The sequence below is a fragment of the Grammomys surdaster genome, unplaced genomic scaffold, assembly GCF_004785775.1.
Source record: "Grammomys surdaster isolate TR1022 unplaced genomic scaffold, NIH_TR_1.0 369, whole genome shotgun sequence".
Taxonomy (NCBI): Eukaryota; Metazoa; Chordata; class Mammalia; order Rodentia; family Muridae; genus Grammomys; species Grammomys surdaster.
Genome location: NW_021604788.1, coordinates 705,155 through 722,531, shown reverse-complemented (window position 1 = coordinate 722,531; position 17,377 = coordinate 705,155). Strand labels below are relative to the sequence as shown.

The 17,377-nt window shown below is 41.8% G+C and overlaps 2 protein-coding genes across 2 annotated transcripts; both read right to left on the bottom strand.

Annotated features, from left to right (window-relative positions):
* Positions 1 to 388: 388 nt before the first annotated feature.
* Positions 389 to 1,417, bottom strand: LOC114631924 (melanoma-associated antigen B4-like). The gene has a single exon (XM_028780317.1). It carries the CDS (start codon positions 1,415 to 1,417, stop codon positions 389 to 391), a length of 1,029 nt encoding a protein of 342 aa, XP_028636150.1.
* Positions 1,418 to 15,202: 13,785 nt separating this feature from the next.
* LOC114631923 (melanoma-associated antigen B4-like) lies at positions 15,203 to 16,342 on the bottom strand. The gene has a single exon (XM_028780316.1). It carries the CDS (start codon positions 16,340 to 16,342, stop codon positions 15,203 to 15,205), a length of 1,140 nt encoding a protein of 379 aa, XP_028636149.1.
* Positions 16,343 to 17,377: the final 1,035 nt, after the last annotated feature.

The window sequence follows — 17,377 nt, the reverse complement described above, 5'->3', positions numbered from 1 at the left end:
ACTCAGAAAGGGAAAATTTAGACCTACTGGCAAAACTGTAGAACTTGGCTCAAAAAGTCTAAAATTGGAGGCTGGAATATTATATTACCTTTCTAATACTTTCACATGGACTTCAAATATATTTATAGAATATATATATTCTATATATTTGATATAGATCATTAAATACACACAAAGTATAATGCATAAACATTTAACTTTTATCTATGTTTTTTACAAGCCAAGGAAAATATTTCCTTGCACTTATTACATTTAACTTTACCAAACCAAACAAAGCAATTAAAGGCTTAAACATGTTGATAATCTTCTGATATTCCCAGTGTATTGACCTACTAACTCTTAAGATTATTTTGTATTTTCAAGAAAATCTCTTGATGACAGGAAACCTTCAAGTGTCAACAGGGGTGGGAGAAGCTGCTGGTGATTTTTCTGGGGAGCCTTCAGTAGATTGGTCAGTGGTGTCAGTATTATCTTCATCTCTGGCTTCTGCTCTCTTTTGCTGATCTTTCAAAGCCTCTTCATAAAGGATCGAGATGGCTCTAGGTGTTGTTTTGTTGATCTTGGCCAAATATTCCAGGACTTTCATCTTGCTTGTTTCTGCATGGGCTTGGGGACCCCACAGGAACTCATAGCTTGGAGGATCACTGTTGGCCACCTGCCGATACTCCAGGTACTTCAGCTTCACCAAATAGTGGGTCATGAGCTTCCGGGGCTCACCAAAGATGCGGTGCTTCTTCCCTGGATAGATTCGCTTCTTCTTCAGGATTTTCCATATCTCTTCTTCACTGGCACAGTTGCCCTGAATGAAGATGATACCCAGGACACTCATCAGGAAACTGGTCTTGGGTAAGCCTCTGCCAGCACGGATCCTCCCATTGTTGGGGAGCTTCAACTTGCTGATGAGGTTGTATGAGGGCTGACTGGAGTTGACTTCCCTCACTTCCACTGCAAAGGCATCCTCGAGCTTCTCAGAGGCTTTCCTGAGGATCTCAGGAAAGTCGTCTTCATACTTCTTGGTGATAACCTTCAGCATTTCTTCCTTGGTAGTGAGCTGCTTCAAATTGTAGTTGTGGAGCAGGTGCTGTAGCAGAACCATTGCTCTCCTTGCAATCATATCTTGGTGCAGAAAAGGGTGTTCCTTTGGCATACCAGGCTCATTTTCATCATGGGAACTTTCATCTGATTTTGAGGAAGAGCTACTCAGAATAAGTTTGGCAGATGGTGTTGCTTTCTGACTTGCCTTGGGAGTGCTGGAAGACTCAGCCTTAGGCTGGCTCTGGGAGGCAGCAGAGGAGTCTCTTTCTGCCTTTGGCACTTCTTTTGCGGTTGCCTGACCATCTCTACAAGCCTTAGCCTCACCTTGGGTCTGGAGCTGTTTCTCCTGAGCTCGGAGCTTGCTCTTATGACCTCGAGGCATGATGACTCTGGCTAGGGACAATAGCAAGATGTGTAGATAATATTCTGGTGATGCAGACACCTGATGAGGAGAGAATGAAATTATATGAGAATTTCATCAGGGAGGACTCCTTGTGTTTAAGTCAGCTTCTGCGTGTTTCTATGAGAATGCTTTTTTAGGAATTTACTGGCCTTCTATTATTAACTGCCTGTTCCATAAGAAAGAAGGAGTAATAAGTCTTAGGTCACAGCCTACCATTCCTAACTGTGCTGGGCTTGGCTGCAAGTAGGAGGATGACATTCATGCCTTCTCCTGTTAAAGTTGTAGATACTCTTTCAGTTCTCCATGACAATTCTTCATGCAAATTCTTAGAAATCATGAGCCTCTGTGCTCTACCACTTGCCAACTCTCTCTCTGTGATATTCTGTTGTATGTGGAAGGAGGAGGCTCTAACCCTAGACAAAAGCTACAGTCAGTGACCACCATTTTTATGTCTCTGAGAAGTTTGAGTAATATTTGTCCCTTCCTTGTCACACACCCAAGATGGTACTTAAACAGTTCTGTAGAAATATTTAGGCCATCTCCTCTAACCAAAATCCCTCTCTACTATTTCAGCTACAGCCTCATAGCATGGGAGTAAATGAAGGCCTGACCCATTACTACTACACAGAAAATCTAGGCTCATAGCATGGGAAAAGTACCCTGATTCCTCCCATGGAATTCTTATCTTGAATTCTGTCCATACTTGAAATACTTATCCGACTAATGGAACTTATGTTCACTCTAAAGATCTCATTACTCTTAGTTAACATAATATCCATGCTTATACCTCAAGAGTTTAATGGCAGCAGCAGTCTGGGAGCCTCTTGACTATATTGAGATAGGTAGTTCCCTCAGCACTCACTTTAGGTTTTTCTCTTAATTTTCTATATAACATAGTGTTACCTCTTTTGCTGACATGAGGATCCTTTCCCCTCAAGTTAAGAGCCTCAGGCCTCTAATTAAATAGGAACAGAGAGTACATGTCCATTGAACACTCACGCTTGGCTTTCTCAGATCCTCAAATGGGGAGTCTTTGTGAGTATGTCCACCTATGGTTTTCTGCATTTTCTATTTTTATTATAGGCTTCTTTCCTCTACTAAAATTTTGCTGTCTCCACATTTTTATTGAACCCCTTAAGACATAAAAGAACACATATTTCAATTGCCCCATTCTTCTCAGGGCTTTTCTAAATTTAAAATAAGGTGAATTATTGTTAATGATGTTTGTTTCTGGGGTGTTCCACTAGTGTGAATACAGCTCAGCTTCCTGAGGTGTAGTGTGGATTCTTCTGTGGGAGTATCAGAGACTGAGAACAAGGGTGTATGTGGCAGGGAAGGGAAAATAGTATTCAAACTGCACAAAAACAGATAAAAATGGTGATCACTGACTAGTTTTTGTCTAGGGTTGGAGACACATGAGCTTTCCTCCTTCCACATCACCATAGCTCTTGCTCAGGTCATGTTTGGACTACACTTAGTCCTGAAAATAAGCATGCATGTAACATTATATGCATATAACAAATCACATTGTATTTATGTATTTAGTAATACACACACCACCGCCACCACCACCACGAACAACAACAAGAACAACAATAACAATAAAGAAAAAAAGGCCATGAATTTGAAGCGAAGAAAGGTGAGTACATTGGAAGTGTTTAGAAAACAAAAGAGGAGGAGGGAAATGATAGAACAATAATATCAAAAACAACTAATTAAAAATAACAACACAAAAAATGATGATCACTGTGATAAGAGTGCTTTCAACAGTGGCTAAGATAGAAAAAATGTTCTATGCTTTGCGATGGAGGTGCCCCTCTGAGTTGGGCCAAAGCTGTTAAAAGGGGCAGCGTTTCCTGAGAGACAGGTCCTCTTTTTTAAGGTTGGCAGAGAGTGGAACTTAGAACATACTTTGTGGGCCTTGGCTGTTTTTTGAGATGGAACAAAACTGAAAATAAAAGCTGGGCTTCTAGTAGGGCAAGAATACTGTTATTCCCTTTGGTCCATTTACAGACTAAGAACAACAATATAGCTTTTAAGAACTGGCTATCTTCTGAAATGGCGCCAAACTATGGGAAAAGCGGGAAGGTCACAGTGGGATTATGCTCACTGGGGGCAGGGGTGCTGTAGGGAGGGATGGGTGGGACAGGGAAAGGAAGCAGGAGTGACAGAGAAGTAAGCTCTCAGGGATAGAGATGGAGGACTTTATTCTGAGGTGGACCAAGTCTGACAAGGGGCTTGTGGGTAGGGCCGAGTGGTATAAGGGCCCTCAACTTTGAGGTGGGACTATTCTGCGAAGAAGGGAGCCGTTGGTGATGAAGGGAAGTCCTAAGGGACAAAAGCCAAGACCAAAGGAAACGGCTTCAAAAGCAGGGGACTCTATTCTGAGATGGCTGTTTCTCAGCCTCACAAAACTCCTCACCTTGTTTCCTAGTTTTGTTGAGTAACAGGCCTCAGAAAGCCTCCTCAGCACCTCCCAGTCCTCAAACAGTGAAGAAGGAAGTAATGGCCGTCTCCAAGGGAAACGAAAGGACCTTGGAGAGAGGCGGCCTGGAAGCTCCGCCTCTCTGGCGCCCCCTGTGGCATGAGGTGTGTAGTTTCTCAGTCACTTAGCCGATTGTACATTTAATCCTTGGAGTGATTTTAGTGGATTCTCTCTGTCACTCCACCTTATTGGGAATCATGTCTTTTGAAACCCTACATCTAGACATCACCCTCCCCAAGCTAACTCACAAGGATTCTTCACAATTTGTTTTTACTCAAGTCTGTAATTAGCTCAGCCTTTGTCTTGGCTAATGTTTTTTTTTTTTTTAAATTTCACAGCAGATGTCATATCTGTAAATATTCACAGGTAGTATCCTCCTTCAAATATTGGGAAAAGCAGGGGCGATGGTGTGTCTTCGGAGTTTAGGGAAAAGAAGGTAGAGTAGAAGATCAAGGAAGAGGACTTAGAATAGGAAGGAACTTTAAGAGAAAAATACACATTTATGTATTCCTTCTCTTTATTACCAGTTCCCACCTTTATTTTTGTTAGGCAAACTCCTCATTTATGCTCTTATTCGTTTTACTCTGGCAGATGATCCAATCCAATATTTTGAGCACGAAATCTGTTTTTAAATTATCTGGGTTACAATTAAGGGAATGATTTAAATATATAGGAATTTCAATAAAAATATATCATATTCGAAACAAAAGTAGTGAGGAGAAAAATAAGAACCAAAAGGTCAGCTTTACTGTGGCAAGAGGGGAAGAGCACAGGCTATAGATCGAGTCAGACCAGCAGTCCGTTCTTGTGCCATCATTTAATATCACACAAATCTCGAAATTATTTTAAATATTTTATGTATAAAAAATAAAAAAATAAAAAATAAATAAAAAAATAAAATAAAAAATAACAAAGTAAAAAAATAAAAATTAAACAAAATAAAAAAATAAAAAAAATTAAAAATTAAAAAATAATTAAAAAATATTTATGTGTGAGTACCTGTATGTGTATGTGTGTACACCACCTATGTGTATGTGTGGTGCTTGTAGGAGTAAGAAGAAGACATCAAAGCCCCAGGAACGGGAGATACAGTAAGTTGTCAGACACTTTGCAGTTGCTGGAAACTGAACCTGGATCCTCTGCAAGAGTACTATGTCCTCTTAAATCTTAAGCCATCTCTCCAGCCCTGAACCTTGAGAACTGTGTTGGTTATTTATCATACAAGTGAGTCTATTTAACTTTGTTATGGACTCAGTCTTTTTGATTTTTTCAAAATTTATATGTGCTGATTCAATTTTTTGTTTGTATACATATGTGAAAAATACAGGGGTGTGTGGGAAAAATAAGCCACAGAGGAGGAGGAGGAGTCCCGGAGGATTTCCACTCTGTGGGTCCCACATACAGAAGAGAGTCTAAGGTTCCAGAGGCTGGAGGCTTTGGTGATGGCAGGCCCCAATGACACAAGGAAGTCCTTGGTTCCAGAAAGGTTTATTTTCATGGTGGATGGTGGATGGATTTGGATGTACACCCCCACCCACCCACCCCCATGAAACTCAGGGCAGTCCTGAGTTAAATAAGGAGGGAGAAAGGCAGAGGGGCTGGAGAGGAATGCTTAATTTGCTCTGCCCTCTGGCCTTCATTAGTATGTAAATCCCTAGGGGCTGAGGTCTATAGTCACAACCTCTACCTGTGCACTTTGGGAGGGGCTGTAATGGCCTATGTGACTGAACAATGAAGGTCTATGGAGACAAGACTGCATGTCAGGACTCTGGGTTCTGGGGATGTGGCCGAATGCCTGCTGTTTCCCACTTAGAGTCTCAGGGTTCCAGGCCCATGCCCAGCCATGAACCAGGATACCCTTACACAGTCCCACATCTCCTCCCCTTTAATTTTTTAAAAGGGGGGGTCACTGTGTCATCTGTGGTGAAAATTTTGGATGAGGAAGCCGAAAGAAAGCACTATGTAGGCCAGAGGAGTTAGCACAATTAAGTCACAGTGTAAGGGCAGTTGGGGGTGGGGGGTTGGGAAGGCAAGGGATCATTGAATCAATTAATTACAGTTGGTACAATTTGAGGGTAATAACATCTGACTAATCTAGGTAGACATTAAGTTTTCCTCACTAACATGTAACTTTAGCTATTTGACTTTGGGCAAAAGAGTTCATCTGTAGCTGGAGGATTTAGCATGTGTCTCTGGATCTTGGCGTGTGTCTGGAGTTCAGCATGTGTCTCTGGATCTCAGCGTGTGTCTCTGGGTCTTCAGTCAGACGGTGTGGCTGGAAGAAGGCAGCTTGGCATCCTAGGCAGGTTCCAGGAGGTGGCGTTGTCTCTGCTGGACTTGTGGGAGCATCTGTAGGATAATCACAACAGGGAAGCAGGACCCCGCCAGGGGGATGCCTGCAAAGGGTGTGTGATAAGTATTAGGCTACTTGGGAGCAAGCACTTAACGGTATGTCATTGAGATTCTAGAAAGCCAAAGGTGTTTGAGGAAATTTTAGTCCTAGAATGTACCTTTGAGACTATTTTTGACGGCTGAGGAATTAAACATCATGTAAAAGAAACTAGTTGTTAATTAAGGTTTGAAAAATGGTGATCAGCATCATTGATTTGACCTATGGAAGTAGATTAAATGACCTTTGAACCTTGAAGAAGTCTTAAAAATTAAAAAACAAAGTTGGACATATATTGCAAGTTAGAGAGAAAAGGAGACATTTAAACTAAAAGGCGAAAAAAAATTTGGGTTGAAAAGCATGAATACTGTCGTTTTAGGTGTTTCTCTTGGGGAGAAAAGGAAACATTTAAACAAAAAACAAGAAAATTTTGGGTTGAGAAGCAGGAACACTGTTGTTTCAGGTCATAATGGTGGGTTTAGAAGCAGTCGGGGAGAGGCCTGCTCTGCCATGTGGTGCCTGGGCTGCCTCATGGTGGCTGGGTGCTCTAGCAGAGAGGCCAGGGTATCCCCATTTGTTTTTCTTAGGAATCCTAAATGCAGAGAAGAAAAATAAGGCCAACTTTGAAGAAAAGCTCAAAGCAAGAAACACAGGGGCTTGATAGGAGAGTCAGAAGGAGTAAGATTGTTTCAAAGTCTGAGCCATGGGAGGGAGACAAGTGGAGGCTGGCTTGGGGTAACAGCTCCTGAGAGAAGCTGGCAGGCAGCACTCCAAAGGCTGACCCCTGGGGGAGGGGCAGAGTGCACAGAGATTAGGGAATTGCCGCCATCTTGTTGAGTTGGAGGACATGTGGGGGAAAGAGAGAAAGAAAGCTATGACAGCAGGCAGCTCCTGAAAGACTGAAGTTGGCACTCCTGAAAGCTCAAAATGAAAGGGGAATCTCTCACCCAAGGGAAAGAGTCTTAGAACAAGAGTCACAGCAGGGGCTGTGGCTTGAAAGCCAGCTGTTCACTGTGAAGGAGCCCTCTCTATGGAGCTGGGGGATAAACAATGTGGAGGCTAGGGAGCCACCATCTTGCCCTTGAGCTGGAGAACATGTGGAGGAGAGAGAGACAGAGAGAGACCTAGTCTTTTGAGCTAGGCAGGAGCTAGTGGTAGCTAAGAGTCAGAGAGTAAACACTGGTCAGAAACACGTGGAGAGAGAAAGAGAGGAAGAGGGACAGCAAGAGACCTGCCTAGTCTTGTGAACTAGGCTGGGGTTACTCACAGTTCCATGGAGAGGTTCTTGGCGGGTGCCAGTAGGGGGTACTCTTGGAGCTGGCTTTGCCCGAATCCTCTACCACCTGTAGGGAACAATGTAGGCCAATGTGTGGGCATGGGCGGGCTTGAATCTCTGTTGCATTGTGGGTCTGTGCAACTGCCATGATGGGACTGTAGCTCAGCATGGCAGGAACACATGGGATCTTGGCTGAATTTATTCCTTGCAACACCAGGCAAGCGTGGTGGGGCCCTGCCCAGCATGGGGAATTCTCAGTCTGGTTCTGCTGGGGTGCAGAGCTCTTGGATTGGTGATCCCCGGGCCAGAAGTTGGCTGGAGACCGACTGGTTTCAAACCCTTGGGCTCTCAGACAACTGAGAGGCCACGGAAGGACCGAGACTGGGAGCATGTGGGCACATGACCAGCTGACCCACAGCCAGGAAAAATGAGAAGGGAGAGGAATTGGGGATCCCTGGGCCTGGAGGCAGCCAGGAACCAACTGATCTCAAGCCCTTGGGCTCTCAGACCTCTGAGAGGCCGCTGAAGGACCAAGATGGGTGCACGATCGGCCAACTCACAGCCAAGAGAAATGGGGGATTAGAAGAAAGAGGCCCTGGCAGCACCTGCGGGAGAGATTTGGTTACTGTACTTGCTTAGCAGACTTGGTGGCCTGGCTAGCTTACTTGAAGATGTGGGTCCCTGTGGCTGGAACGCAGAGAGGTCCTCCAGGTGAGGAATTAAGGAGTTGCAGCTTCAGTCAGCATGGGAGAAGCACAGAATCCTCACTGAGTCGATTCCTCACAGCACCAGACAAGTGTGGCAGGGCCCTGTCCGGTGTGGGGAATTCTTAGTATTGGGTTCCACAAGGCAAGGCAGAGCTCTCAGGTGGACCCGGGGGTCGATGTCTCTATTTGGAGCCCCCAGACACCACTGGGTGGGGAGGCACAGCAAAACAGAGACAGGGACGTGCAAGCTTGGTTGGCAGCTCACATGCCAAGAGAGAGACTGAGATAGCCCTGGCGCCACACTTTGCGGAAAGCATTCGTCTGTTATATTTGCTTGGCTGAGAAACAGATGTTTGGCTAGCTTGTTTAGTTGCTGTAGCTGCGTGGCTGTTTGTGGCCTGATGTTGGGTGTCAAATGTGGGAAAAGTAAGCCACAGAGGAGGAGGAGGAGTCCTGGAGGGTTTCCACTCTGTGGGTCCCACATACAGGAGAGATCTAAGGTTCCAGAGGCTGGAGGCTTTGGTGATGGCAGGCCCCAATGACACAAGGAAGTCCTTGGTTCCAGAAAGGTTTATTTTCATGGGGGATGGTAGATGGATTTGGATGTACACCCCCACTCCCACCCCCCACCCCCACCACCCCCCCTCCGTGAAACTCAGGGCAGTCCTGAGTTAAATAGGGAGGGAGAAAGGCAGAGGGTCTAGGGAGGAATGCTTAATTTACTCTGCCCTCTGGCTTTCATTAGTATGTAAATCCCTAGGGCCTGAGGCCTATGGTCATGCCCTCTACCTGTGAACTTTGGGAGGGGCTGTAATGGTCTATGTGAGTGAACAATGTAGGTCTATAGAGACAAGACTTCGAATCAGGACTCTGTGTTCTGGGGATGTGGCCGAACGCCTGCCACTTCTAACTTAGAGTCTCGGGGTTCCAGGCCCATGCCCAGCCATGAACCAGGATATCCTTATGTAGTCCCACAGGGGTGTAATGTCTAGGACCTTCTGCAAGGCAGGCAAGCATACTGCCACTGTATACAGCAGAGGACTGCCGGGTCAGTGTTCAATCAGAGATGATGCACCTAACCCTCAAGAGACTGGAGGCCCCAGGGAATTTAAAGGACTGGTGGGGTGGAGGTAGGGAGTGGGTCAGTCTCATGGAGACAGGGAGTGTGTTGAAGGTATGGGATGGGGAATTGTCCGGAGGTGGATATGGGAGAAAATAAAATCTGGAGTGTAAAAAAAAATAAATAAATAAAAAACAAAAAAAATTAAAAAATAAAATAATAAAATTTTCATTTTTAGATAGTGTCTGTGTAAATTTCTCAGGTTGATAATGAACTCATTTTGTAGCTTAGACTGGCCTTGAACTTGCATTCCTCCAGATGTATCTTCATGTACAGCTTAAATTACAGGGCATCACTACCATATACAACTTAGGAGTTGAAAAGTAACTGCTAATGTAACAGTACAAGGGTCTGAGGCCTTAGGAAGGTAACTTATTTATGTGTTTATTTTTGAAACAGGGTCTAATTGTGTATCCTTGGTTGGCTTGGAGCATACTGTATAGATCAGGCTGGCCTTGAACTCAAAGAGGTCAACCTGCCCAGAGGTGGAGCCAACATCCTGAGTATTGAAATTAAAGATATATGCCACTACACTTAGTAAAAATTATGTTTAGATTAAACAATGAGGATAGAAACATTAGGGTAAATTACATCCCTCATGAGAAAAGACCAGAATATTGTGTCTTACTCTGTACCATATGAGGATGAAGCAAGAAAGGAAGTATGTGAAGGGCTTACCAGGTACTCAATTGGCTAGCTCTCTGTCTTATACTTTAGCTTTGTGTCCTCCATGTTATTAAGTAGTAATTTGTTTTGGTTAAAACTACCTAGCCATACTATTCTATCTATTATTGAAAGCTAACTAAATCAAACTAGTTTTATATAATAATTGAATGTGTCATGTATAAAACACCTGTCATGGTAACTGTCAAATATTTAGTAGTTAATGAATGGCAGGTATAGTAATTTTGTACTGGATAGTACTGCCATCCTCTATGAGTTATGTCAGATAAAATGAAATGCTCTTAAATAAATGCTAAAATTTTGTTTTAGCAAGTAAAATTAGATTCTTCCACTTTATGACACAGGCTATTTAATTTGGATATTGGGCTTATTCTCCACCTAGCTCCACTTCAAAGCTCCTAGAGTCTTGTTGATCATCACGTTCTTCAGTGCCTCTCAACTATACCTCCATCTACGTTTTGTGTACATTCATTTCATCCCATATAAAAATCTAGACTTCCCTTCAATTTAGACAAAATGTATTTAAGATATTCTACTAGGTAAACATATTCAATACCGTCTAGGCAAACAAAATCATGTTACCATAATGGCTTCTGTATATCTAACCTTGAAGGAATAGTACTCTTGCCATTTGGAAACTATCTGGCAATATTGAAAGAATGTCCATATAAGTTTTGTATTCTAGTATATGGGGAGAAAGTGAAAATATTCTTATTCTTGTCCACTATAATTTTCCCCTCTCCTCTTATACAATTTCTTCTCTCATACAATACATCCTGACTGTAGCGTCCCCTCCCTCCACTCCTCTCTGCTCTTCTATCACCACCTATGTCCCCACCAAGATCCACTGCTCTTCTGTTTCCTTTTAGAAAAGAGCAGGCCAAGCTGGGCAGTGGTGGTACACACCTTTAATCCCAGCACTTGGGAAGCAGAGGCAGGCAGATTTCTGAGTTCGAGTCCAGTCTGGTCTACAGAGTGAGCTGCAGGACAGCCAGGACTACACAGAGAAACCCTGTCTCGAAAAAAAACAAAAAACAAAAAACAAAAAAAGAAAGAAAAGAAAAAAAGATTCATTTAAGAAAAGAACAGGCCTCCCAGTGATATCAACTGTGATATCAACTGTACATGGAATGACAAGATGAAATAAGACTAGGCACAGATCCTAATATCAAGGCAGAATGAGGCAACCTAGGATGAGGTCTCAAAAGCAGGCAAAACAATAGGTCAGAGATACTGCAATTCCCACTAATAGGAGACACACACACACACACACACACACACACACACACACAGACAAGTTAAACAACCACATCATATATGCAGAGAATCTAGCACAGACCCATTCAGGCTCTTTGATTGCCATTTCAGTTCCTTTGAGCCTCTATGAGCACTGCTTAGGTGATTTTGTGGGCTGTGTGCTCCTAGATTCTTCAACCTTGATGCCTCCTCTACCTCTTCTTCAGGGCTCATTGAGCTCTGCCTAATGTTTGGCTGTGGCTCCCTGCATTTGCTCCCATCAGCTGCTTGAGGAAGCCTCTCTGATGATAATTGAACTAAGCATCAATCTATGAGTATGGCAGAATATTCTTAGGAATCATTTCATTGACTATTTACATTTCTTTTTCTTTTATTTATTCTTATTTATTCACTTTGATTTATTTTTACTTCTAAAAATTATTTATTTTATTTTTATTAATCATTTTGTTATATTTACCTTTACGTGTATTATTTTACTTTTAATACTAACTTAATTAAATAATAAATTAATTAATGTATTTAATTATTTTTTGTTAGTTGTACTTTGTTCTACCTTATGTCACTGGGCCACCCAGCTTCCTGTTCTTCACCATCCAGGCACTATCAAACATCTTGTGGCATAAGCCTCAAGTTAGACCAGCCATTGGTTGCCTACTCCCACAATCTCTGAGCCACCATTGTCCTAGCATAACTTGTAGGCAACACAGTTGTAGGTCCAACATTTCAAAGCTCGGTTGCTCTCAGCCCCACAAGATGGAAGCCTTGCCTGGCTACAGAAGATGGTCTGTTCAGGTTACATAGCCTCCATTACTAGGAGTCTTTACTGAGATCACTGTGGTGATTTGAATGAAATGATCCTCATAGGCTCTTAGGGAGTGGGATTGTTAGGAGGTGTGGCCTTATTGGAGGATGTGTGTCACTGGGGCATGGGCTTTGAGGTCTCAGATGCCCAAACCAGTCCTAGTGTCACTCTTCATATCTGTGAATCCAGATGTAGAATTCTCAGCTACTTCTCCAGCAACATATCTGCCTGTATGCCACCATGTTTCCTTACCATGATGATAATGGACTAAACCTCTGAAGCTGTAAGACAGCCCTAATTAAATGTTTTTCTTTATTAGAGGTAATGTGGTCATGATGTCTTTTCACAGCAATAGAAACCCTCACTAAGACAGTAACCCTCATAGGTTCCAAGAAAATTTCACTGCATTAGGTTTCCACATTGTCCATATGTCCCCCAATTCCAGTCACCTCTCCCCATATTCTCTCCATTTGTCCCTCCCTCCTTCACCTGATCCTTCCTGTTTCTGTCCCCACTTGCCACCAGTCCAACCATAAAATCTATTGTCCCTTCCCAGGGAGATTCATACATCACCCCCCTCCCCCCGCAGAGTACCTGTTGTTACTTAGCATCTCTGAGTGAGGCAAGAGACCAAGAAAGACAAACATGATATATACTCATAAGTAGATATTAGCTGTTAGGTAAAATTTTAATCATGCTACAATCAACATGTCCATTATAATTTTTATTGTATCTCTTCTCTGCAGTATTCATGTTACCAAGTACTTCAAAATAAGACATGTTTGGAGATGAGATTTTCAAATTAAATTATTGAAATAAGCACTCATACAATGGGACTTGGATGCTCTTATTTGAACATGTTGGGACACAGAATGATGAATCAAGGATGTGCACATGAATAGAGACTGACAATAGAGACAGCAAGATGTCATTTAGGCTGATGACAGAGACTTCACTGGAAATCAAACCTGCTGACATCTTTATATTGGACTTCTGGCTTCAAGATTTTGAGAAAATAAATAAATTTATCCTAGTTAAGCCACTGTGGTACTTTCATAGTATCCCACACAAGTTAATAGATTTTCCTGCATACATATTCTTTCTTGATTATCTCTTACTACAACATTCTTCATAATCATGTTTTAAGGACCCATTTACTCTGTGTGTGAGTGAAAGCAGAATTTCTATAATAGGATTATATGATATTTAAACATACAACACTAGATAGTATATAGATAAGATGGAAATTAATTAATCATTCTCATTTTATTATACTCATAGTCTGGGGAGTCTTATATTGCTTGAAAGACAGGGCCTCATGCGGTTTGCCACACATACAATATGCAATGGAAGTAAATGTGAAATTGTGGTCTGAAGCAGAGTAAACAAATGATTAAGTCATTTTAGGTCTTGCTGGATCCACCAATTGTCAAGGCATTGTATAATATTACAACCTTATTTTAGAGAACCTCCTTCACTACATAGTTTTCCATTCAGTAATTTTTCTTCAATGTTCTGATATATCATATGAAGGACTTATATTGTTCATCAGACTCATAGGTTCAGATAACTGACCATGAAGCTTACTTTAAAATATATTACACTATATTGACCTGAAGTTTTCTAAATCCAAATTGCCTTGCCTCATGAACTTTATTCTCACTTTTATCTATTCTTCTTGTGTTGCTGTAATTCCCATAGGAGGTTGTAATATTTTTCTCATAAGATTTTAGTTCTTTGCTTCTAAAATTCTATGGAATGAAGCTGGGTCTTTTTGTGAGCATCACCAGCACCAGCAGCGAATTTCCCAAAGAGCAAAAAGATACTCGGTTGATACAGGAAAATAAGAGAGATATCAAGGAGGAAATCTAACTTCCTAAAAATTAATGTCCTCTCTTTATACACAATGCCCATTCAGTCTTCATTCCAGGGAGTCATTGCAGGCCCATGTTTGTTTTCCTCTCCTCATTAGTCAAATGTATTTTTGATTGATAAAACCACCAAAGATTATACATATTAAATTTTAGAGTTCTCAGGAAGTAACTCAATAGTCAAGGATGCTGTGTATATAAAAGAAAAACCTGTCTTTTGGTGTCCATGTACAAAAGCTAAACATGGTCACACATGTGCCAGTTCCCCCAGTTCTGTAAAGGCAGAGATGGGAGGATACATAAAGCTTGATTGCCATTTTCTTAGCTCCAGTTTTAGTGAGAGACTCCATATAAAAATAATAAACCATAGAATGATAAAGCAAATTACACAGTGCCCTCCTCCAGATTCCTCATGTGTGCACCAGCATATACCTGCATCCTCATGGGCATATACCACACACATATACTGTACACGTGCACTCATGCTCCTTCTTTACCATTTTGTCTTGGTCTTTGTAGCTTATATACTGTCTCACTCTCTTATATGTACTTAATGTCAGGATATTAGATAATTTTTTCTTGTACCATCTCTAGTACTCTTAATAGAGATTACTATATAGAGCAGATGCTTAATTAATGTTCATATAAAGCAAAGTATTAAAAAGATTAAAAGATTTGAATTACTACAAATCAATTTTACATACAGTTGGAGTAAACTTAATTCCAAATTTATTTAAATTAATACTATAAGCAAAGGATAAAACATACAGCAAACTTTGAATTAAAAATTTTATTTTTATTACATATTTATGATACAAGTTATATAAAAATCACTTTCCCAAAAGGATCCTACTTGTGAATTAGTAAACAGTAATTACTTATCCATTTTTTATTTGATTAAAATTATCAAACTCGTCTTAAACTTGATAAATAACAATAAACATACCAGGCAAAAATATTTAAAAACATAGACTATGAGATGATTAACTTTGGTTAAAAACACTTAACTTTGGTTAAATATCATATGCAATATAACAAAGAATAAAATATCTCTAATTTGATCGTTTATAGTAGTACAATAAGACATAAACTTTGTTTCTACTACCTTATAATGCATTCTACTACATAGAAGGCTAACTACTCTTCAACAGAATGTAAAACTCTCAAATGCAACTAGAGAAAGGAGATGCTGTGGGTTATGTACCCTACATGAGGACTGTCAATGGCATTGCCAGGCACAGCTGTAACTCTCCTTGCTGCTCTATTAGCCTCATCAATCAGAGCCTCCTCGTATAGACAAGGAAAGGAACTAGGGATACCATCATTGATCTTCGCTAAAACTTCCAGGACTTTCATTTTCGTGGTTTCAGCATGGGCTCTGGAGCCCCACAGGAACACATATTTTGGAGGATCAATGCCAGACACTCGGTGGTACTCCAGATAATTTTCCTTCACAAGATCTTTAGTGATGAACTTTCTAGGTTCCCCAAAGATTGGGTGATCCCTTCCAGGATATATCCCCACCACTTTCAGAAATTCCCAAATGTCATCCTCACTGGAAATGTTTCCATTCATGAAGATCACAACCAGGAGGGTCATCAGGAGCCCTGTCTTGGGTAACCCACTACTGCCCCTCAGACTTCCCTCAGTAGAGAGACCCAGCATGCCCACAAGCATATATGACTCAGAATTGGGATCAACTTTCTTCAACTCGAGGCCAAAGACAAGCTCCAAGTGCACAGAGATTCTTTTAATGATCTCAGGGAAGTGTGCTTTATACTTCCTGTTAATCACCCTCGACATATCTTCCTGTGTAAAGTGCTCTTTCACCTTAAACTTCTCCAGCATGAACACCATCAATGCACCTGCCTTCCTGTTGAGAAGATTTCTGCGCACAGGATGAGTGGTAGAGCCTATCATGAAAGTGCCTGAACGTCGCAGAGAGCTTATAACAGAAGCCTCAGCATTTATACCAGAAGTCTCACCACCTACAGCACCTATTGATAACACACTTAAGTCATCAGAAACAGAGGCTACATTTGTCTGAGTAGCCAGGTGAGTGCAACTCTCAGGAGACCTGGGGGAATCCTCTTGACCAATAGAAGATGTTGGTTCCTCCTTTACAGTGGGATGAGCAACATCAAGACTATGGCTCCTCTCCTGTACATTTTGACGTTTGGTGCGAGAGCGACCTTTACCCTTGTGGCTCCTAGGCATGATGACTTGGCTCAAGGTCAGCAGGACAAAGATATAAGCAAGTGACTCAGCAAAGCAAAAATCTGGAGGGGCAAAATAACACTGTGTAAGTACCATATTTTTGCCATATCAGAGAGTACCTTTCCTTTAACAAGGCCCCCACTCATCTTGCTCCTACTGTGCTGGGCAACATGTGTTCTGAGAAATCTGTTGAGGAAATCAATTCTGGTTAGAAGAATGGACTATGGCTAGGTTTTGGGCATCTTGAGGTAAGAGTATGGACTGTGATTGATCCTTACTCCTTAAAGAGATTTAGGCACAGTTTGGATACCAACACATCTATCTGTTGTTCTGATATCAATAGTGCAATGTTTCCTAGAATCACACAGAATAAAATTAAAAAGAGCATATCGCCACCACCACTCATTCAGGAGCAACACAGATTACCAGTGCAGGCCAAAGAGGGGTGTATTTGAGGACCCTTGCTGTTAGTTACAAGGAGTGTAGTTTTCACAGGGATCAAAGGCCTCACTATGAGTCTTTTATCTGGAAATGGAAGGCTCCTCAGAACAAATATGTCACCTCCTTGTTTTCCCAATGGCAGAGATCAGGAACAACAGAGTCTTTAGGCCTGCCTTAACACCCTCAGGCCACTGTATTAGGGTACAGTTCACCATGGCCACCCTGTCCAACTCAGCTTGAAATACCCCTTATAATTTTCATGACTTCATATTAATTAGAACATACCCACTTCTTAGCCCTCTTGTTTCCCAGGTAGGATTCCATTCCTGAGAAGAGCAAGGGAAATGAATTGCCTCTGGACCTAACTTCCTGCCATGTCTGGGGATTCTGGAGACCAGAGCAGAGGCAGGGCATTTGTGGCCTCCTTTTCAGGTAGAGGGTGGGTTGTAGCTTGGAAGATTCACAGCGGATTTCATTTTGCTACTGTTTTAATTCTGATTATCCTTTAAGGCCTCTGAAAACACACATGACAGAAGACAATACTGCTCAGACCAAGCAAGCCCTTCTGGCCTCAGGCTGGTGAAGCAGAAGTCAAAAGTCTCACACTTCCACCCATTTACCCATTACTGTGAATCTATCTGGTCTTTTGAGTAGAACTCCAGAGTTGAAAGTATATCAACTTCCTCTGTC

What these genes read in the sequence shown, in the direction of transcription:
- LOC114631924 (XM_028780317.1), bottom strand. Translation starts at nt 1,417, where the DNA reads ATGCCTCGAGGTCATAAGAGCAAGCTCCGAGCTCAGGAGAAACAGCTC.
- LOC114631923 (XM_028780316.1), bottom strand. Translation starts at nt 16,342, where the DNA reads ATGGTACTTACACAGTGTTATTTTGCCCCTCCAGATTTTTGCTTTGCT.